The 22,970-nt window shown below is 27.4% G+C and overlaps 1 protein-coding gene across 4 annotated transcripts in view; it reads right to left on the bottom strand.

Annotated features, from left to right (window-relative positions):
• Positions 1–645: 645 nt before the first annotated feature.
• LOC101236772 (transient receptor potential cation channel subfamily A member 1) overlaps positions 646–22,970 on the bottom strand; it is a 101,480-nt gene continuing 79,155 nt past the window's right edge. For all 4 annotated transcript variants that reach the window (XR_010637563.1, XM_065793174.1, XM_065793175.1 and 1 more), the window contains exons 19-20: positions 13,787–13,942; positions 646–970 (exon numbers count right to left, since the gene is read on the bottom strand). Coding sequence is in view for 3 of the 4 variants with exons in the window: in XM_065793174.1 (XP_065649246.1) it covers positions 821–970; positions 13,787–13,942 (306 nt within the window). In the remaining variant the exon portion in view is untranslated. The remainder of the gene's footprint in view (positions 971–13,786; positions 13,943–22,970) is intronic.

The following is a 22,970-nucleotide window of genomic DNA, read 5'->3' as shown; positions in this document are numbered from 1 at the left end:
ATTTTTGAAATTTTTATAAAATTTTGCTTCTTTTAAGATCCAACATGACATACTTTTGAAAATTTTTTTTTTACATAATATTAGGGACCCATTAAAATTTTAAAGGTCTTGAGGCAACTCAAGATAATTTCCTAGATCACTGATATTTTTCCAGAGTATTTCTGAAATGAATAGACAACTTTTGCACACCCAGGCTAAACGAATTGTAAAAAAAACTAAAATTCACTCCACCCTAATTAATATATATATATATATATATATATATATATATATATATATAGATATATATATATATATATATATATATATATATATATATATATATATATATATATATATATATATATATATATATATATATATATATATATATATATATTATAAACACACAAACACACACACGCATTATAACTATATATAGTTAGATATCACACGAAATCCAAAAATCTATTAGACTGTTTGTAAATGTTGCTTTTTTAACATAAAACAAATTAATTAAAGATTTTTTAGAAGATCCTTATTGTTCTTAAGCTTTTGTAAATCAAGTTAAAGAAATAATATTTTGTTTTAAATTTATAAAAATATAACATTTTAATTTTCGCCTAGAACTAGACAAAAACATAATAAATCTATAAACGCACGTACTTTTAAATAGTAATTTCTTTTTTATATATTTACCCCTTTGTTGTTATATATACATATTGAATAATTATAAAGATACTACACATAAATAAAAGTAAAAATAAAATAAGTTAGTCCAACATGTACAAGATACAATGTACAATTTACAGATACAAAAATTCGGAAGCTATAGAAATGTTTATTCATTGATGTTAATATGATTAATAATACCATTCAACAGTTCTTCTATTCGATTGTTTTGCGCCTCGATAGCTTTTATCCTTCTGCTTAACTTGTGTATATTTTCTTCAAGTTCGATCTGTTCTTTTTTAATGTTTTTAATATTGTTCTAAAAGTTAAAACAAAATTTTAAAACTGAAACATTTTAAAAAATATCATCTAATAAATGAAAGCATGAGTCTATTCGCACATGCGTGCGAATAGACTATATCCTATAGACTATATAGTCTATAGGATATAGTCTATTCGACTGATATATATCACTCTATTTGTACGTTAAAAAATGACTTAAATTTAATTTTTTTTTAAATGAAAATTAACAAAAAATAATAATTTATAATTAAAATTAATTTATGTATTTTGAAAACAATTTAGTCTAAAGTAAAAAAAAAAATTACAATCACTTAAATATAACTAAATTTTTAATGTAAAAAAAAAAAAAAAGTGCCAATAGACCAATAGATAAAATAACTTTGAGAAGCGTTTTTTTTTTAATTTAACCCTAATTAAACCCTTCTCGATGTATTTACACTCCACTGCGCCTATCCCTAGATTTGTTTAGTCTCTCTCTCTCTCTCTCTCTCTTTCTCTCTCTCTCTCTCTCTCTCTCTCTCTCTCTCTCTCTCTCTCTCTCTCTCTCTCTCTCTCTCTCTCTCTCTCTCTCTCTCTCTCTCTCTCTCTCTCTCTATATATATATATATATATATATACAGTATTGGACAAAGCATTTGCAACCAACATCGAACAATGCTAAAAAGTGTTCCTAATTTTACATGTCTTAAAAACGAAACGAACTATACTACCACAGCAAACAGTTCAGGAGTCTGGAGTCATAGCATGCCATGACATGAGCAATCAGCTGACAGCACACAGGCAGAATTTGTTGACAAGTGCCATTTTGCAGCGGACAAAACAAGTGCAACTTTTTTGGTTTGTTTCATTTTCTTAAGTCTGGTACGTGTCAACGTCACGGAAGTTTTTTAATAATTAAAGAAAGTATCCAGAAGTTTCCAGAAGCATGCAGAAGCTTCCAGAAGTTTCCAGAAGCATGCAGAAGCTTCCAGAAGTTTCCAGAAGAAACATCTAGAAGCATACAGTAGCATCCAGAAATATCCAGAAACATTCAGAAGCATCCAGAAGCTTCCAGAAGCATCGAAAAGAAGCATCTAGAATCTTCCAGAACATGTTCACACAGGTTCATTTTACTATATAAGAGACATGTAAATCGACATGTAATAAAAGTATTTGTGATAAATATTGCGTGAAAAAATGGACCGTATCAAGACTATTTTCCAAGTATCGTTCTACGGAGAAGTTGGCAGCAGATAACAAAGGTGGAAGGCCGCGTTCCACCATTTCTAGAGAGGATTCTATGATCGTCAGATCCGTCAAGAAGGATCCCTGGATATCATCATTCGAGATACAAAAGCAATTAGAGCTGCCTGTATTGGACCAAACAACCAGACGACGTGCTGTTGAAGCCGGATTGTTTTCTCGACGCCCTGCAAAGAAACCGCTGATTTCACTAAAAAACCAGAAGAAAAGACTCCTGTTTGCTAATTCTCATATTGACTGGAATGTGCAGAACAGGTGAACTGTCCTATTTAGTGATAAATCGAAGATCAACATCATTGGGAGCGATGGCATTTGCCATGTACGTCGATCGGCCGGAAAACGCGTCAGTATACATTACTGCCATAATACCGTGAAACATGGTGGAGGAAATGTAATGGTCTGGGGGTGTTTTTCTGCTAACGGTCTAGATCTAATACATCGAATTGATGGAATAATGAACCGTTTTTGTATAAAAATATCCTGAAAGATGTTATGTTACCTCATGCTGAATGGAATATGACAATAAAATGGGTTTTTCAATATTGAAATAATAAATATTGATAGCGAAATACAGCTTGGTCAACATTTTGTCGAGTTGCACTTGTTTTGTCCGGAAGGAAATCAACTTTTTTTAATACTTTTGATTAATTTGTTAATTTTCGTGTACAAATAATGAATTTTGTGATGAATAAAACTTGAAGAACTTTTACATGTTACATAGTTATTTCTGTAAATTGAAAAAATGCAGCACTTTTATATAAAGAAACTAAATTAGCATTATTTGGTTGCACTCGTTTTGTCCAATACTGTGTGTGTATATACATATATATATATATATATATATATATATATATATATATATATATATATATATATATATATATATATATATATATATATATATATATATATATATATATATATATATATATATATATATATATATATATATATATATGTATATATACAAAGACACACACTACCGTTCATAATTATTCGAATGGCATTAACTTTTTTTAAATGTTGTATTTTTTATGTTGATGTTTGCATTATTAGATAATTTAAAAGTATTTTGGTTAAAATGCTTTGATAAAAATCATAAGAATAATAAAAATGCTTAAAACTACATAAAAAATGGACCATCAATGACTGTAAACGCGGACCGACGTGTCAAAGTTTTAAGTCTTCGGTTTCAAGATAATATAGTCTGGAGAAAAAAAAAAATTTGAATTTATGATAAAACTGTTTGTATTATTGACTGTAAAACATAGGGGATGTAGTGTTAAGGTGTAGGGTTGTTTTGGTTAGAATGTCACAGGTGACTTTGTGAAAATAGAAGGAGTAATGACAAAAGTAGTTTACTTGTACACTTTAAAAATTATGCTACACCTTCGGAAAGATGTGAATGGGAAACTATTTATTTTTTCAGAAGAAAATGACTTGAAGCTTAAATCTAAAACATATTTTTCAAAAAATGTTATTTGACTGAGTTTGAGAACGATCAAATATTAATTAAAATGATTTAGCCTCCCCAATCACAAGATCTTTTTCCTATCAGATTTTTATGCGAGGAATTAAAAGTAATATCAAAAACTAATACCTAATGATGCATAAGATGTGGAAAAAACTAATTAGTTAGTGGCATAAAATTAACTTCGACAAATTGGATAAGTCATTAAGTAGAATGCCAAGAATATGTATAGGGGTTATTGTCGCTAAGGGTGATTAAAAGGCAAGTAAACTATAAACTAACCTAATCTAACTTTATTTCATTTTTTTGTAAACCTAATAAAAAGGATGATAAATTAAAAATTTAATTTTCATTTTCCTGTCAACAAAGCTGTTGTTTGTTATGCTTGAAAAGTGATTTTGTTGGTTTAGTTTTGTCTAAACACTTTAAGAAAAACGTTTCTACTTTCTTGTGACTTATTTATCAATCAATGTATTTTGGAAAACGATATTACATCCACGGTCATTTACAAATAGTTATAAAACTAATATTAAGTAAAATACCTATAAGTTGATATAAAAAAATATTTTTTAACACAAATAATAATAAAAATGATGAACAATGAATTAATAATAATGATAACACTATAATTATAAAAAATAATATATTGAGTATAATATTTATAAATTTACACTAAATAAAACCAATTAACTAAAATAAACAGAAAGAATTAAATAGTTTTAAATACTTAACATATATAAAAATTAAAAAAAATAATAATTAAATCCTATTTTTTTTTTTATATAAAAAAAATTATAAAAAAAAAAAAAAAAAAAAAAAAAAAAAAAAAAAAATAAAGAAAAACTAGACTGAATATAAAAAATAAAAATAATAATAATACTAACAACTATAATCAATACTACTAGAATACAACCGTTACAATAATAATCCAAAAATCTTGAAATAAACACATCACACTCTAATATAAAATAATTAAAATCTCCAACTAACAGATAAAAATAGATTAGGTGGGTAAAAATGTATAGGAAAAGTCAACAAACGAGAAAATCAGGAACATTAAAACACAATACAAACACACAAACACACACACACACACAAAACAAAACATATATCATAAAACTAAAAAGCATAAAAATAGGGACAAAATCACAGAAAAAATAAAATTACACAACATTTAAACATAGAAATAAATTTTAAAAAGTATATATTTTTGTTACACCTTCGACTTTTCGAATTTATAAAAACATTCCATATTTTTCTTAACTTTGTTTAGCGTTTAACTTTTTTTTTTCATACATTTTAATTTAAAGATATCTTTTTGTTGTATTTGATTGACATTTTTTATTCTTTTTTTTTCTTTTGGCCTAATTTTGTTAATCCTTTCATTTATTCTTTAATATATATATATATATTTTTCTTTTTTACTTTTAATAGTTTTTGTTTTTTTCTAGATGATTCTTTTTTCTTTCTTTTACACCGTTACAAAAAAGCGACTGCCATTTGTGATGTCATTGCAAAGTCTTCATCATTCATATTTATTGTGGTCTTTATCACTAAATTTGATTTGCGTTTTGGCAAAATGTTGGACACTTGGAAACAAAGGCCTAAGATTTCAACTTTTTTTCAAAAGCAATCAATTGAAGAAGTGATTTTAAGACTTACAGCACTGGATGGATTTAGTTTCAATGCCATTGTTAACAGCTCTTTCATTCGATCTGCAATGTCTGAAAAAGGTTATGATTTCCCAAAAAATCACAAACAAGCAATCCAGTCAGTTAAAAAGTTTGCAACTGGCGTAAGGAATGACCTTAAAAACACTTTCAATTCTTTAGTGACAATGGGAAAACGCTTTTCAGTTACACTGGATGAGTACACTTCTTTGAAAAATCGAAGGTACATGAATATTAATATTCATCAAAAAAACAATCACTGGAATCTGGGCTTGACTCGAATTTCCGGATCTCGGCCGGCTGAAAAAGCTGCAGCTGTTGTCATTGAAAAAGTGGCAGAATTTGGGTTGAAACTAGGCGACAGCATTGTCTGCTCAGTTACTGACGGAGCTTCCATGATGGTTAAGTTCGAAAAACTGGTTCCAACCGAGCATCAAACTTGTTATACCCACGGAATGCACTTGGCCGTTCAAGAAGTGCTGTACGAGAAGCCTTCTCAACAAATCCAACAAAACTCATTTGAAGAAACAAGCGACGACGATGAAGTCAGCAGTGACGAATCTGAATCTGACACCGAAGTCAGTTTTCTTGGTGCCGCCATGGATGAAAACATTCCCATTCCGGAAGTGAAAGTTCACTTGCAATCTGTCATCACAAAAGTCAGAAAATTTGTCAAGTTATTTTGAAAATCGCCCGTCAAAAATGACGTCCTTCAAGAAGAAATTAAGAAAGAGCACGGAAAAGAGGTTCCACTTATTCTTGACTGCAGAACAAGATGGAACAGTCTGCTGTCATTGATTCAACAGTTCCTCAAAGTCAAATATTCAATCAAAAAAGTATTGAAGGACATTTCTCCACATTTGATTTGCAGTGATGATGAAGAAGACATTTTATCCGACATTGTTGCTGCTCTTGAACCAGTCAAATTAGCAGCAGAAGCACTTTGCCGACAAAATGCAACTCTTCTTACTGCTGAAGAAATTTTCAAGCTTCTTGTGAACAGGCTGAAACAACAAGATTCACCTCTTTGCATCGCAATGAAGAGTGCAATTTTGAGACGTTTTGAAGAGAGAAGGCAGAGCAATCTTGTAAGCTTGTACAGATATCTTTCCAATCTAGAATGCTTGTCCGACATTGAAGAGCATAAAGTTTTCAAAATGCCTCCGAAGTCTGTACTTCAAAAGACCGCCAAAAACTTGCTGTCTAGGCTTTTTCCAACAAATCCAGACGACCTGGAGTTTATTCAAGAATTGCATGGCTCAGAAACTCTTGACGAAAATCCACTTTCTCTTGAGGAGGAACTTGAGGAAGCAATTCAGCATTCGGCCAAAAAACAGCGACACAATTTAAAATAGATTTCAAGGCCATTTCAAAAGAAATGTTGGTCTATGAAGCGACCAGAAAGAGAACTGCAAACCTTGAACTTTTGTTCAATGCACTAGAATCTGAGCGAGCCTTTTCTGCCGCTAGATTATTTGTGACAAAAATTCGATCCAGAATGAGTGACGACTTACTTAATACACTTTGTTTTCTCAAAGCTCATTTTTTATCCAAAAATGAATCTCAAAACTAACATTAATGTGTTTTATTTGTTTATTACTGCATTTTATGGTCTTCTGTTTATGCCTTTTTATTTTTTACCGATTTTACCGGTAAACTTTGATTTTTTTACCGTTTTACCGGTAAATTTAAAAGTCGGTAAAAGCTCAACCGTAATATATACATATATATACATATATATATATATATATATATATATATATATATATATATATATATATATATATATATATATAAATTAGTAAAAAGCACTTATCTAACTTTTATCTTCTACTTTAAGTTTCACCATTGCTGGATCATCCCTCTCGACGATTCTAGGTCAAGCCTCACTCTCCTCCATGGTTTTCCTCACACTGTGCTGCTGCGATTGCCAATCGAAACCATTACTTCCATATCTATCAGCAAAACAATTCTCCAGAAAACAGACGTCTGTTTATTACTGCTAGAAACAACTGTAAAAAGGTTTTGTCTAACGCCAAAACCCGCTATTCTCAGGTCATGAAATCTCGTATCTCATCTCAAAAAAAAGGCTCTCGTGACTTCTGGAGAATCTTTAATAATATCAATAATAAGGGCAAATCTATAATTCCACCTCTCTTGTATGGTTCAGACTTTGTCACCTCACCTAAAGACAAAGCCGAACTGTTTGCTAAAAACTTTTCATCAATATCATCTCTTGATTCCACTAATTGCGTTCTACCTGATATTGCCAACAAACAGGTTGATCCATTGCTTGACATTCATATCACTCCAGCATCTGTATCTAAAGTGATTTCCTACTTAGACTCTTCTACAGCTTGTGGCCCAGACAACATACCTGTTATTGTCTTGCAGAAGTGTTCTCCGGAGCTGTCGTCTATACTCTCAAAACAATTCAACAAGTGCTTATCAGAGTCTTGTTTTCCAGCCTGCTGGAAAGCAGCATCTGTTATCCCTATCTTCAAAAATTCTGGGGAGCGATCTGATTCGTCTAACTAACGCCCCATAAGTCTTCTTCCTATCATAAGCAAGGTTTTTGAATCTTTAATTAACAAACACTTAATTTCTCATCTTGAATCTAATCACTTACTTTCTGACCATCAATATGGATTTCGATCTTCTTGTTCTACAGCTGATTTGCTAACAGTAATAACTGATAGGTTTTATCGTGCATTAGATGAAGGTGGAGAGGTTAAGGCCATCGCTCTTGACATTTCAAAAGCGTTTGATAAAGTTTGGCATGCTGGTCTTCTCCATAAGCTTTCTTCTTATGGTGTATCCGGCAACATCTTCAAGATCATTGAATCCTTCCTTTTCAATCGTAGCATAAAAGTTGTCCTCGATGGACAACACTCTTCTTCTTATTCTGTAACTTCAGGGGTTCCTCAAGGTTCTATCCTTGGCCCTATACTCTTTTTAATTTACATTAACGATCTTCCAGATATTCTCACATCTAAGGTGGCATTGTTTGCTGATGATACTACCATTTATTCTTGTCGTGATAAGAAACCAACACCCTCTGATTGCTTGGAGGGGGCATTTGAGCTTGAAAAGGATCTCACTTCCGCTACAGCATGGGGCTCACAGTGGCTGGTGAACTTTAATTCAGATAAAACTCAATTTTTTTCAGCCAATCGTTATCGCAATAATTTAGATCTTCCTATATTTATGAACGGTGATGTACTCGATGAGTCACCTACTCTTCATCTTCTAGGATTAACTCTTACTTCCAATCTTTCTTGGAAACCATATATCAAATCGGTTGCAAAATTAGCATCTGCTAAGGTTGCATCTCTTTATCGAGCTCGCCACTTTCTTACTCTGGATTCTATTCTCTATCTCTATAAATCTCAAATCCGGCCTTGTATGGAATACTGTTGCCATATCTGGGGCGGATCTTCTAATGATGCCCTTTCTCTTTTAGACAAGGTGCAAAAACGCATTGTAAACATAGTTGGACCTGCTCTTGCAGCCAACCTTCAACCGTTATCACATCGTCGTAATGTTGCTTCTCTTTCTCTTTTCTACAAATACTATAATGGACACTGCTCTAAAGAGCTAGCGTCTCTTGTGCCATCTACTAAAATTCATTCTCGTGTTACTCGTCATTCAATTAAGTGTCATCCTTTTTCTGTGACTGTTCCTAAGTGCTCCAAAAACGCTTATTCGTCTAGTTTTTTTCCTCGAACATCAGCTCTTTGGAATTCGCTTCCTTCATCTTGCTTTCCTGATTCATATAATTTGCAATCTTTTAAGTCGTCCGTCAATCGTTATCTTGCTCTACAATCTTCATCTTTTCTCTTACACTAACTTCCAACTTTAATTAGTGGCTGCTTGCAGCCTTGTTGGAAGCGAAGATTTTTAAAAAAAAAAAAAAAAAAAAAAAAGAGTTACTAAATCTCAAAAAAAATAGCATACATTTTTTGGAAATGTTATTATAGGCAGGGGCAGATTTTAGAATAGACCATTGTAAATAAAAATTTTTATTTTTTCTTTTAAATCCCAAATATATTTTGACAGCATAGTCTCTTTTGAATATTTTTTGTGTTTAAATGATTGTTTGTGGTTGGCATAACGTTTTTTCCATTCCCCCTTGGTTAAGCCAATATATTGTTTATCAGGGTTATTTTGTGAGGAAACAATGCACTTGTAAATTATATTTTTCAAAAGGCATTTTCTATTTAGAGGGCAATCTATTTTTTGTTTACAATTACAATAATCAGTGTTTTTTTCTTTTATATGTTCATTTTTATTAATTAACGCGTAGTTGTGGCCTTTTATAATTCTTTCTAAATTTTTTGTACAACTATAACTTACTTTAATGGTATTTCTGTTAAAAATCTTATGTAATTTATTAGAGGGAGGAAAATGTTTGTCTACTAATTTTAGAAAAATTTTACCTATATTTGTTGAAACATTTTTGCTGTACGTTGAACCAAATGTTTCTATTTCTATTATGCTTTTTTGGAAATTTCTTTTCAAATTTTAGCTCAAAATTTTGAAAGCCACTTTTTTTAAGGGCATCTTCATAAACGCGTTTAGAGGAGTTAAAAATATTTTCATTAGAAGAGTATTGGTTTAGCCTATTGTTAATTGAAATTGGAATTTGTTTTAGAATTTGAGGGGGATGGTTCGAATTCACATTAATATACAATAATTCATCATTAGGTTTTTTGTAGGGCTTATAGGAACTTTCTGAGAGGTTAAATGTGACATCAAGAAAATTCACTATTTTTAAATTTATATTTATTTCAATTTGGAAGCCAATATTTTTAAAAACTTTAATAATATTTTTTGTAATTTTATCGAGTTGTTGCCCTGATTTTTTATGCATTAATATTAAACCGTCGTCGCGATAAAGCCCTAATTGATTAATTTGTATTATTTTAGCTGGGGTATTTAAAATGTATAAACCTACAAATTCGTAAATTTCTGCTCCGTCGTAACTTCCCATTGTTACATCAAAGCATTCGTGCATGGTTTTTTTCTTCCACGTTTCCTTATCAAAATAGAGTAAATTTTTTCTGCAGTGCTTAATTATACGGATAGTGTCCTCAGTAATTTCTAAATGGGATTTTCCAAATTCTATTGTTTTATCTAAAATTTCTGCTGTAATTGAGGGGTAAAAATCAATAATATCAAATTGTATAAATGTGCATTCATTTTTATTGTTAATTTTAGAAAACCAATCTATAACATCAGTGGTGTTTTTCCACTGATGTAAACCTAATTTTAAATAGGCTAAACCAAAACTCTTCTAATGAAAATATTTTTAACTCCTCTAAACGCATTTATGAAGATTCCCTTAAAAAAAGTGGCTTTCAAAATTTTGAGCTAAAATTTGAAAAGAAATTTCCAAAAAAGCATAATAGAAATAGAAACATTTGGTTCAACGTACAGCAAAAATGTTTCAACAAATATAGGTAAAATTTTTCTAAAATTAGTAGACAAACATTTTCCTCCCTCTAATAAATTACATAAGATTTTTAACAGAAATACCATTAAAGTAAGTTATAGTTGTACAAAAAATTTAGAAAGAATTATAAAAGGCCACAACTACGCGTTAATTAATAAAAATGAACATATAAAAGAAAAAAACACTGATTATTGTAATTGTAAACAAAAAATAGATTGCCCTCTAAATAGAAAATGCCTTTTGAAAAATATAATTTACAAGTGCATTGTTTCCTCACAAAATAACCCTGATAAACAATATATTGGCTTAACCAAGGGGGAATGGAAAAAACGTTATGCCAACCACAAACAATCATTTAAACACAAAAAATATTCAAAAGAGACTATGCTGTCAAAATATATTTGGGATTTAAAAGAAAAAATAAAAATTTTTATTTACAATGGTCTATTCTAAAATCTGCCCCTGCCTATAATAACATTTCAAAAAAATGTAAGCTATGTTTGCAAGAAAAATTTGAAATAGTTACTCATTTAAATCAAGAAAATTTATTAAATAAAAAATCTGAATTAATTTCTAAATGTAGGCATGAAAATAAATACCTCTTAAAAAATTATAAAAACAAATGACCAAATTAAACTATCCCCAACCAAAGAAAATTATTTAATAATTACTTTCTGTAACTTCCTGTTAACAAAAAATATAAAAATTAAAAATTTTTTTAAAATAATCTATAACTTCCTGTAAAATATTTTTTTCTATAAATTGAATTTTTTTTGAGATTTAGTAACTCTTCCTGATGATCCAGCAATGGTGAAACTTAAAGTAGAAGATAAAAGTTAGATAAGTGTTTTTTACTAATTTATTATTGTTCTGTTCTTAAAGAACATTGAGCACTCTATTTGTAAAATACACTAACATAATTTACATATATATATATATATATATATATATATATATATATATATATATATATATATATATATATATATATATATATATATATATATATATATATATATATATATATATATATATATATTTTATATATAAATATATAAATATAAACACACACACACACACACACACACACACACACACACACACACACACACACACAAACACACACACACACACACACACACACACACACAAACATATATATATATATATATATATATATATATATATATATATATATATATATATACATATATATATATACATTGGAAATGGCATCGGTCTTGGTAACCATTGGCCAATGCTGATTGTTTTGAAACATCAGTTTTTTTTATCTTTATGTTTCTACATTGTATGCAAAAATATTCCATAAACGAAAATACATGTATAAGCCTAAGTATTTTTTGAACTGTTTTTTATCAGAAGCTGATAAAAAACGCATTTAGTGTCTTTTTATAAATTAGCTTGGCAGATAAAGCAGGTCTAACTACATTTACAATGTGCTTACAAGTGCTTTTAGACTTTGTCTGAGAGTAAGAGGGTTGTTATTCGTCAATATCGCAATGGCAACAATATTCCAATATTTTTAACTGCCGATTGCTTACTAATTCTTGTCTAAAGCTTACAAAAATATTATAACAAATTAAAAAAAATTGTGGATTTTAAGTCCCAAATTGAAACCCACAAGCCACTGCAAGCCTTAGGCTGTTACAGAAGAGAGATCAAATTAAAAACAGGTTTTTGGTTACTTGTTCTAAGCAACCAAAAAGTAAAGATTAATTGTCAAGACATAATTATAAAGTTGAATCATCAGCAAATAGAGCCACTTAAGATGTAAAATTTTCATGAAGATCATTTTTGTAGATAAGAAACAATACAGGAGCAAAGATAGAACCTTGTGGTACCCTTAAAGTTACTTAAAATAAAAGAAGAGTGTAGGCCTTCAAGAATAACTTTAATACTGCAGTTAGAAAGAAATAATTTAATAATCTTAAAAACTTTATATAAAGAAACTAATAACAGAGTGAAGACTAATTGTAGGATAATTGGAGAGGTCAAAGTGTTTTCTAGAGTTTTGAAAAATTGGAACCACTTATTTAGCACTTTTTAAAAGTTTAGCAAAAATTGAAAAGAGTTCTGGAGAACACTTTTTAAAGACTTTGACGAAAATCTTGTCTGGAGCACAAACTGTAGAAGTATTTAATTGAGAATTAAATTTAGCATTGGAAGCCAGAATGATTTGGATCTTAAACAATGGATTAATCTGTTTAACTGACAGGAAGAGAACAGCCATTATATTCAAGAGTCAAATTAGAGAAAGATTTCTTTGCAAATAACTCTGCCTTATTCTGGGAAGAATAAATGTTAGACTTATTTTATTTAATGACATTGTTTAAGACTTCTAAAACCTAACATCTGAAATAAGATAGATAATAAGACAATAAAACAGATTTAGTAAAGTGCAAATAACAGAGCTTAACATCAGACAGGACCTTTTTACATTGGCTTCTTGGAATAATAAAAAGACATTTGTTTTTAAGAAAGATGTTCTTGTAAAAACGATGAAAAAAATGATTACTGTTTAATAAAGCAACTGCTCAAAACGGTGAAAAATGTTGAGTAGAAGTAGGCTTGATTTGAAATTGAAGAGAGGGAATAAAAGCTTCCAAACTTTTATTCCAGACAGTATAAAAGCTTCCGCAAAATATAACATGAATTTTGAATAAAAAAACACTTTAGGATGAAAAATGTTTATGCTGCCATGGTCTTAAACCCCGCCTTGGCTATATTTTATCAATCCCAGACAAATATCAACCCCGGTCACTTACTAATTTTTCTATCTAAAACTTACAAAAATATTGTAACAAAATTATTAAACTGTAATGTAAGCAGCAGTACTCTAAGCAAGAAGTACCAATCTTATAAATGCCTCATTATGCAGCCACTGCTGTGTAATTGTTAATTATATCTGTGCCAAAACAATCTCTTAAAAATTTAATGTTTATAAATGTTTAGAGTGTTTAAAACAATATATACCTTTGATTTTATATTTGTGGAAGGAGATTCAAATGACCAAAAAGACCAAAGACTTTTTGATTTATATACATTAGGATAAATTGACTCTTCCATTTTGACTAGATGCTTTTGAATTGAGATGGGTAGAGCTTTTTCTACATCCAACGTTAAATCCACCTGAACATTTTTATTTTAGATATAATTAATTTACAACAAAACCAAGAAACTCATAAAATATTGAATCAAATCAAATATAATTTAAAAAGATTATAGCACACATTTTACTGGAAACTAACAACAATAGAGTTAACTGGAAGCTAACAACAATAGAGTGAACTGGTAACTAAAAAATTAATATATAATAGAGTTAACAAAAATAATAGTAATAATAAATATGTCAACAAAACAATTTTTCTAATTAGTTTAAATTTTAAAATAATATAAACAATTTTTGAATGTTAGCATTATTAAGAACTTTCTTTTTAACTTAAATTTTTTGTGTTTTCAACTTAGTTTATTTAAATAATCAAAAAACTTCTTATATTAGATTTATATATATATATTATATATATATATATATATATATATATATATATATATATATATATATATATATATATATATATATATATATATATATATATATATATATATATATATATATATATATATATATATATATATATATATATATATATAAAACAACCTGTCTTAATGTATTTTTATATGTATATTTTTATATATGTATATATATATATATGTATATATATATATATATATATATATATATATATATATATATATATATATATATATATATATATATATATATATACACACACACACACACATATATATATATATATATATATATATATATATATATATTATATATATATATATAAAACAACCTGTCTTAATAAATATTAAACACATCTAAAAAATCCTTTTGATTTTATTTGTAAAGAAAATTTAGAGATTGACAAAAACCAAGTTCAAGTTTCATTTAATGCAATAAACCTGTGCCCATCAATTCCACTAAAATAAGCCACTTTAGTTCCTATAGACCAATTAAATAAAGATGATTTATACAAACATTCCACCAAGCTTACTATATCAGAAAAAAGACAACTTATAGAGCTTTGTTTACACTGTTGTTACTTCTTGTGGAAGAATTATTCGGAGAATTGGAGAATTCCATGAATTGGAGAATTTGGGTCATATAGAACTTTATTTGTGGTTGTACTAGCAGAATCTTTTTGAAAATATCATTAAAAAAACGCTTTCAAAATTGCAATCACATTAAATCTTTTTACTTGATTTAAAATCCAATATATTGACAAAGCCAGGCTAGATTTTCTATCACTCTAGAAGCAGAATAATTCCTAATTATCTTTAAAAAACAACACCCTGCAATACAATAAACAAATAAAATTAAAAATGAAACTCTGAAATTCCTCGATTTAACTATAATAAATAACACTTAAGTTTACAGAAAGGAGTTCATTAAAAATATTCAAAATAAACCTCACTCAAATCATGACTCCAAGATTTTAAACGCAATATTTAAAGGTTACGTTCACAGGGCTTATTCTATATGCAGTGACTTATATTTACAAAATGAGAATAATTTCCTTATTCAAATATTTAATGAAAATGGGTACAACATATGCCAGCTAACACATATTGCTAACGAAATTGTAGAAAATCAGTCTATAAAAATCAACAAAATTCAATCAGATTCTATTAATCTCCATACTGTATTTTTATGGTGGATACCATCATTATTTCAAAAATCAAAAAAATATTTTGGAAAGCTGGCTAAAGAAAGGTCTTTAAATCAAATAATAATTTAAGAACATTACCAACATCAAACAAAAAAACTATATATATATATTTTTTTTTTATTTCACCTCCATAAGGCTACGAAGGCCACTACAGTCAAGGAGGCTAATTTAAATGTGGTTACCACCCTTTCTTGACTCTATAACTCCGAAACACGAACTTTGACGAACAAAGCCACTGCATGGAGAAACAAGTTAAGCACAGTGCTACCAGGGATGTGGTGGGGATTGAACAAAAATTGCCATATAACAGTCAACCTGAAACTTATTTAATTGAATGCAAATAATCAAAGAGATATGCAGGCAAAACAAAACTATAAATAAGGATTTGAACTCAATAACATATAAAAAGTTTAAACAAGTGAAAACATTACCAGTCTGCAATAGCCATCCATAGTAAGTTTTGCTCAGAAGAAATAAAGTGGAAGAACAATAAAATAATTAAAGTGGAAACAAAAATTTGATCATAAAGTGCGTGAAGCTTTTGAAACACAGAGGTACCAATGTTCCCCTTTGAATGGCAAAATTAATTTAGTAAATAGGCAGCTTGTTAAAACTAAATTCATTTTTTCCATTTTTGCATAAAAAAGAAATAAGCCCTCAATTGCTGACATCAGTTAATTTTAAACTGTTTCTAACGTTCAAAAATTTGGTGTAATTTCACAAGCTGATGATGCTAGTAATCACAATCCAGCAAAAATTTAATAATAATAATAATAATGATAAGCTCTGGCAAAAAATATTAACATATAGGCTAAACTAAATAAAAGTGCTAAATTTAGCACAAAGTAATAATGTTTTCTTCTTTTTTCTTTCTCTTGCTTAAAAGGGGTAGCAAACCTTTACCTCCTTATCTGTAGACAACGAGCTGTAGCAGCATTTTAGTAAATAATTATAATGCAATGGAATTCACTCCCACATTTTGTGGGATTCTTTTATTTTGAATATAAAATTTAAATTAAATTAAACATAATTGAAACCACAATTATCTCAATTGTATATTCAAAATAAAAGAATTACTAAATTGGAATAACTAAAGTTCATTTTTTTAAGGTGTTAGGTAATGTTCTATTTTGTGGATGGCATATTAAAATTATATCTTAACATGCTGTTTATATCTAAAGAACCTGATGATGACTTTATTTTAATAATATAAGTGGTTTTTTATTTTTTGTTGGTTTTATATAATTTTATGTTAGATGTTCGAATATGTTTTACATGAATCTAAATATTTAGTACAGTTACTGTAAAATAAACTTTATAAAATCTAACTTGTAGTTTGTTAAATTATCGCCAATATATAAAGTTTACTTTTCTTTTAAAAACTTTAAACTTTAAATATGCTTTTTATTGGTTGATTCAACAAATTATTTTGTTCAAATTGTTTAAAATTGGATATTTGATTTTGTATTTTTATTTTTAGTGCCACAGCTAATCACATGTCGTAGGTTTTTAATTTTTTGGTAAGTAATTATTTTATAATGTATCTTTTTACCTTTAGTTTAATAGGTTGTATTTTCTAAATTTAATATGTTGTATTTTTTTAACTAATAGGTTGTATTTTATTAGTTTATTTGGTTGTATTTATTTTAAAGTAATAAAGTTATACAATTATACATAAGTATGTAGTATTTTGAAAAAAATTGGTTTCATTTGTTGCTTAGTTGTTGTAAAACTGTAGTTTGTATTTTTCTGTTGATATATGAAGATAATAATGACAAGCTGCCAATGTATGTTAAACTTTAAATGCATTATAACTTTTTTATTCAATATTTTTAATGAAATTACAAAGACAAAGCATTTAATTTTATTTGATGATATCAAAATTTTATATGATTTTTTTATTTATTATATAAGATTTGTTGTTTATTTTAAGTTAATAAAAATATTGTTGCTCAAAATAAGTTAAATCATTCCCTTTAATAAGATGTTGTACTTACTATATGTACTTACTATATGTATTGCACTTACTATATGTACATGTAAAATTTAGCTGTTTTACTATAAGTATGTGCTTTTTAAACAGAGTTTATTTGCACATGACCTTAAATGGTCTATTTATGACCTTAACCTTTTGGTAGGGTTCTACTATATCTTTATTAATCTATATATATTTTATAATATTTTGACCTAATTAAATTATCTATGTAATATACTAATAGGTAGAAAACTAAAATAAAGAAAATGTCAGGCAATAAATGATTTTAATTATAGTCTGTTAATCCGTTGTTTTTTTTTGTATAAAATGTATTAAGCCATGGTGTAAATAATCACTAAGTACCAATTGTATTAGTAATGATATTTTTTTTGGTTTAAGTTAGTCACATTCCATTTTTTAACAACTTATGTTTTGTTATTTTAGATAGTAAATTTTTTTTTTTGACTGACTAAATTATTTAGTTCAGTATTATTACTTATATAAAAATAACAATCAAAAAATTATTGTTTATTTTTTTAAAAAGTTTATAACTTTTATTGTTTGTTTATATTTAAAAAAAAAAAAATCCTTAACTTAAAATATTAAGGATTTAATAACAAAGTTTTAAGCAGCATTAGTTTATTTGTACTATAAAAACAGCAGTAACATCAGTAGCAGCAACAATTGATTTATAGTGTTTATATGTTATGTTATGTGTTATGTTATGTGTTATGCTATATGTTATGTTATATGTTATGTTATATGTTATGTTATATGTTATGTTATATGTTATGTTATATGTTATGTTATATGTTATGTTATATGTTATGTTATATGTTATGTTATATGTTATGTTATATGTTATGTTATATGTTATGTTATATGTTATGTTATATGTTATGTTATATGTTATGTTATATGTTATGTTATATGTTATGTTATATGTTATGTTATATGTTATGTTATATGTTATGTTATATGTTATGACTTTACTACTTTTATCATATTATTTGCTTTTTTTTATTTTAAATTTATCAAATAGAAGGATAATCCTATAAGGCAAATTGGGTGTGGGTACAAATTTGGGGCCCCTTCCTTTTTATTTTATTTTATTTTTTCATTGGGAAAGTGGCCCCCTTAGAAAGCAGAAATGAGAAAAGGAGTTGTGGGAAAATATAACACTACATCTATAACTAGTATTTTTGTAGTTTGTTAATCTACTCATTTAAAGATGTAGTTTGTTAATCTAATCATTAAAGATGTAGTTAAACATTTTTTGTAAATATAAACTTTTCTTTATATATTTTGATTTATTATTTTGTATATATGTATAATAAATGTAAATAATAAAAATATGTTTGTTAAATGTTTTATTTCAAAAAAAAATTGTTTGATCTTTTTTATATATAAGAATATGTATTGTTTGTAAACAAATTTTGTCGAAAAAATATATTTTGTTCTTTTTTCTTAACAATTTATGTTTTTTTAACTGTCAAAAAAATGTATATTTTTTTCTTTTCCTTAATAGTTTATGTTTTGCTAATAGTAAAAGCTAATTGTAAAAAGATTTAAAGTTTTGGTTACTTATTTAATTCAGAGGGCTTCTTAATTGGAGGGTCTAAATTTTAGTATAACTGTAATTTTAAAAATTAGGAAAAAAATCAGGCAATTGTCATCCATGTTAGAAATAAAGTGTTTACATAATCAATAAGTAAATCTGCGCATCTTTTATAAGAAATTATGCATTTATTATAAGAAATTATAAAACTTTAGTCTAACCTAAAGCCAAATCTATGCCTTTATTATAAGAAATTATAAAACTTTAGTCTAACCTAAAGTCAAATCTATGCATTTATTATAAGAAATTATAAAACTTTAGTCTAAACTAAAGCCTATTTATTAACCTAAAGCCTAGATTTTTAAATGAATAATTTTTTTTTTAAAGTAACTAAAAAACATAAAAGTAAAGAGACCATAGTTAGTTTAATTATTTTTTGTAATTTTTTTTTCTTTGGATAAGTAAAAATGGTAACAAACCAAGTAATACTATGTAAAAAAAAAAGAAGAAAAGTATATTATTGCAGTCAAGTTAAATTTCAATTTGAAATTTACCATAATAAAATTAATGACAAATAGACCAAAATAACTTAGGTTAGCAACATTCACTTTTGCATATTTATGAATCAGAATTAAATTTTGCACATTGTGCATAATTTAATTGATTCATAAATATGCAAAAATAATTGAGTTATTGTTAATTTTATTTAAAATAAATTGAATGTTTTTTAAGTGTACAAATTTATTAGTTTATTTATTTATTAGTTTATTTATTGTTTTTCTAATGTTAATTAATGTCACTAACTAAACTAGAGAAAAGGTAAAAGTTGCTATGTCTATTCAAAAAGAAGAAAATATCAAGAAAACCAGAGCAAAAAACTGCGTATATTTTTTTAAATATTCTATATATGTCTGTAATTAGTTCTGTGTGTTGGAAATTACTGGTTAATTAAATCTACCTTTTGGTAATTATATATAAGGTATTTATGATAATTATATATATGTATATATAGTTTGCACGTCAAAGATTTTGGTTATTACTTTACTTTACTATTATTAAGTTACTGGTTAATTAAGTCTGCGTATTGGTAATTAAATCTGCCTATTGGTAATTGATTGTATATATGGTTTGCATGAATGGTCAGTAATGAAATATAATCCAAGTAAGTGTAAAGTAAAAGACTCAGTAAAAGTGTTGTCATTAATCATTATATCATTGCATAAAATTTTAGTTGCTATAATCCCTTTGCTTAAAAAGCATATTTGTAGCATCTATAGCAAATTTTCTTCACAATATAGTTCATCATTTTATTTAATAAAAGTTATAATATTATGTCACACTACATTAGGTGAATTTTTTATTTAAGTTGTTTTTATCTTTTACAAGTCAATTGTTTTAATAACAACAGTACAACGGAAAATTTTTTTATTATCTATATGAACTTTTTTTATTATCTATATGAACTTTTTTTATTATCTATATGAACTTTTTATATATGAATTTTATATTTTTTTTTTTATATGAACTTTTTAAAAAGCATACTGATTATGTTTTTTGTTTGAAGCTGTAGTTAGTAGTGTTGATGTATATGGGTTGGAAAATTTTTAAATAATTAGTGCCAAAAGAAAAAAAGTGATAATGGTAATAATGATGATGATAATGACAATGATGATGATGACAACAATGATGATGAAAAAAATGATTATTATGATAGTGAATATATATCTGATGAGTGATTGATAAATGATACCTAATGATGAGTGTCATAAAAAACAAAAGTTAATTTGTTCCAGAAATAAGTCACAGCAGTTTTTAAAAAAAAAAACTATTTTTATCCAAAAATAATTCTAGTAAGATTAAATATAATCAAGTGAAACACTCAAAATTTCCATTCATTATTAAGTCACCATAAATAGTTTATGAAAATCAGAAAACAAAAATTTCATGATAATTTATGTATTAGAAAATCAATTTACATTACATTTACATTTTGTTGTTAATTTTTTCCAGCATTACATCACAGCAGTTTTTTTACTAGTAATATGTTCCAGTCAATTATATTAGTAATGCTGCAGTAATTTGTTCCAGTGATTTTTTCAGGTAATGCTGCAGTAATTTGTTGCAGCAATATGTTTTAGAAATTCTACTAAATCATAAAGTAGTATGTTGCAGTAAAATTCAGCTTCTTATGCATTCCTATTTCTAAAATATAATAATTTCTTTCATATTTTTTACAAGTACAACTCTCTTGATAACAAAAGCCTTTTGTTAACTTTATTAGTTTACTTATAAAGGCCTAACCATCTGGGTAACTCATGATATTAATAAAAATGTTTAATAATACAAACCTAATAATTATTTATTGGATTAAAAAACCAATTAGTTTTTTTCTTGAAAATAAAGTTTTTTCAAAAAAAAAAAAATTAAGAAAAATGACATTTCTTTAAAATGGAATTATTAGTAAGACTTTTGTGAAACTTGTGAATTAAAAAAAGCAAAAGAAATCTTGTAAAAATCTTGAAAAAACTAGAACCAAAGTTAAACAAGAAAGATCGAGTAAGATCTTAATAAAAATAAAAGCAATTAAGAAAAAAACATTTAATCATAATTTAATTAATTTAAAACATTTAAGAAAATTTGAAAAAGTAAACTTAAACACGCAATTAAGAAAAAGGAACTGAAATTAGCAAACTATGTAAAGTATGATGCATTAAAAGTGAACAAAACAGATGAAGATTATTCATTAATAACAGTTATGTTTGATATCACAAATACTTTTTTTCAGATGTGTCATTACTACAAAAAAAAGCTGTGTGGTATAATTTAACCATTTATTAAACACGCATATCTTGTAATGATTAAATAAATTAAAAAAAAAATTATACATGTATATTAATATTAATAACAAAGAAATTAAAAAATAGTAACAAAGTAGAGGCAGCAGTTTTTTTAATTATTATTACTATTTTAAAACATTTTCAATTCCAAAAAGGCTGCAAGCAAGCAGGTTAGGTCAAGCAAGTCAGGACAGGTTATCCTGCTACTGGTAACATGTAACCCAGTACAGCCTGCTTCATGTCCTGCTGCCTTATAGGATAGGTTTTTTTAGGCAAAGGCTAGGAGAAGCCAACTCCAACTTAAAACACCCACTGTCTAGGGGCTCTTGGTTGAGTAAAGACTAGAGATGGTGTCTTGATAAAATTACTCATCTTGGGCAGACATTAAATGTGTCCGGCTACTGTCTTGTAGAAGGCCTGCTTGGCAAAGACTTGAAGGGTAAACAGATTCTATCTGTTAACCAGCCTCGCACCCCCTCTTCATCTATTAGACTGGCGCAGATGTATTTATAATACATTGTTTCCAGTTTAGGATGTTGAATGCTTGACCTTCTTAACTCAATGCATGAGTTTTGTTTGTATCTCTGTTTTAACTCGTTCTATTATCTCCTTATGAGGGTACAGCTCTAAAACTCAGTTTTATGGTTCAGAGGCCGGCTGGTGGTCAGATTTCCCAAACTCTGTTGAAGGTCTGAGAGAGGCTGATTTCATCAACAGCTGTAAAATATCAGAGTACTAACAGTGCCATGTTGCACATGGATGGTGTGCCTGTTTATACTTTTGGTGTGCATTGTCGAGGCCAAACTTAGAGCCCTTTGTTATGGCTTATGGTTTATTAATAGTAATGAGGCAATTGCTTGGGCGATTAAATAGTGTACTGATTACTATCTGTACTTTGAGTCAAGTTCTTTAACAAATTTAAAAATGACTAAAGTACCAAACACTGTAAAACTCAAAAAACCATTGTCATCACCAAGTTTTCTAAATCTATCATTCACAAATATTCGTGGTCTTCGAAGTAACTTTTCTTCTGTGGAGACTTATATCT

The sequence above is a fragment of the Hydra vulgaris genome, chromosome 03, assembly GCF_038396675.1.
Source record: "Hydra vulgaris chromosome 03, alternate assembly HydraT2T_AEP".
In the NCBI taxonomy this organism is placed as follows: domain Eukaryota; kingdom Metazoa; phylum Cnidaria; class Hydrozoa; order Anthoathecata; family Hydridae; genus Hydra; species Hydra vulgaris.
Note: the sequence above shows the minus strand (reverse complement) of the source record. Positions and strands in the feature narration are given on the sequence as shown.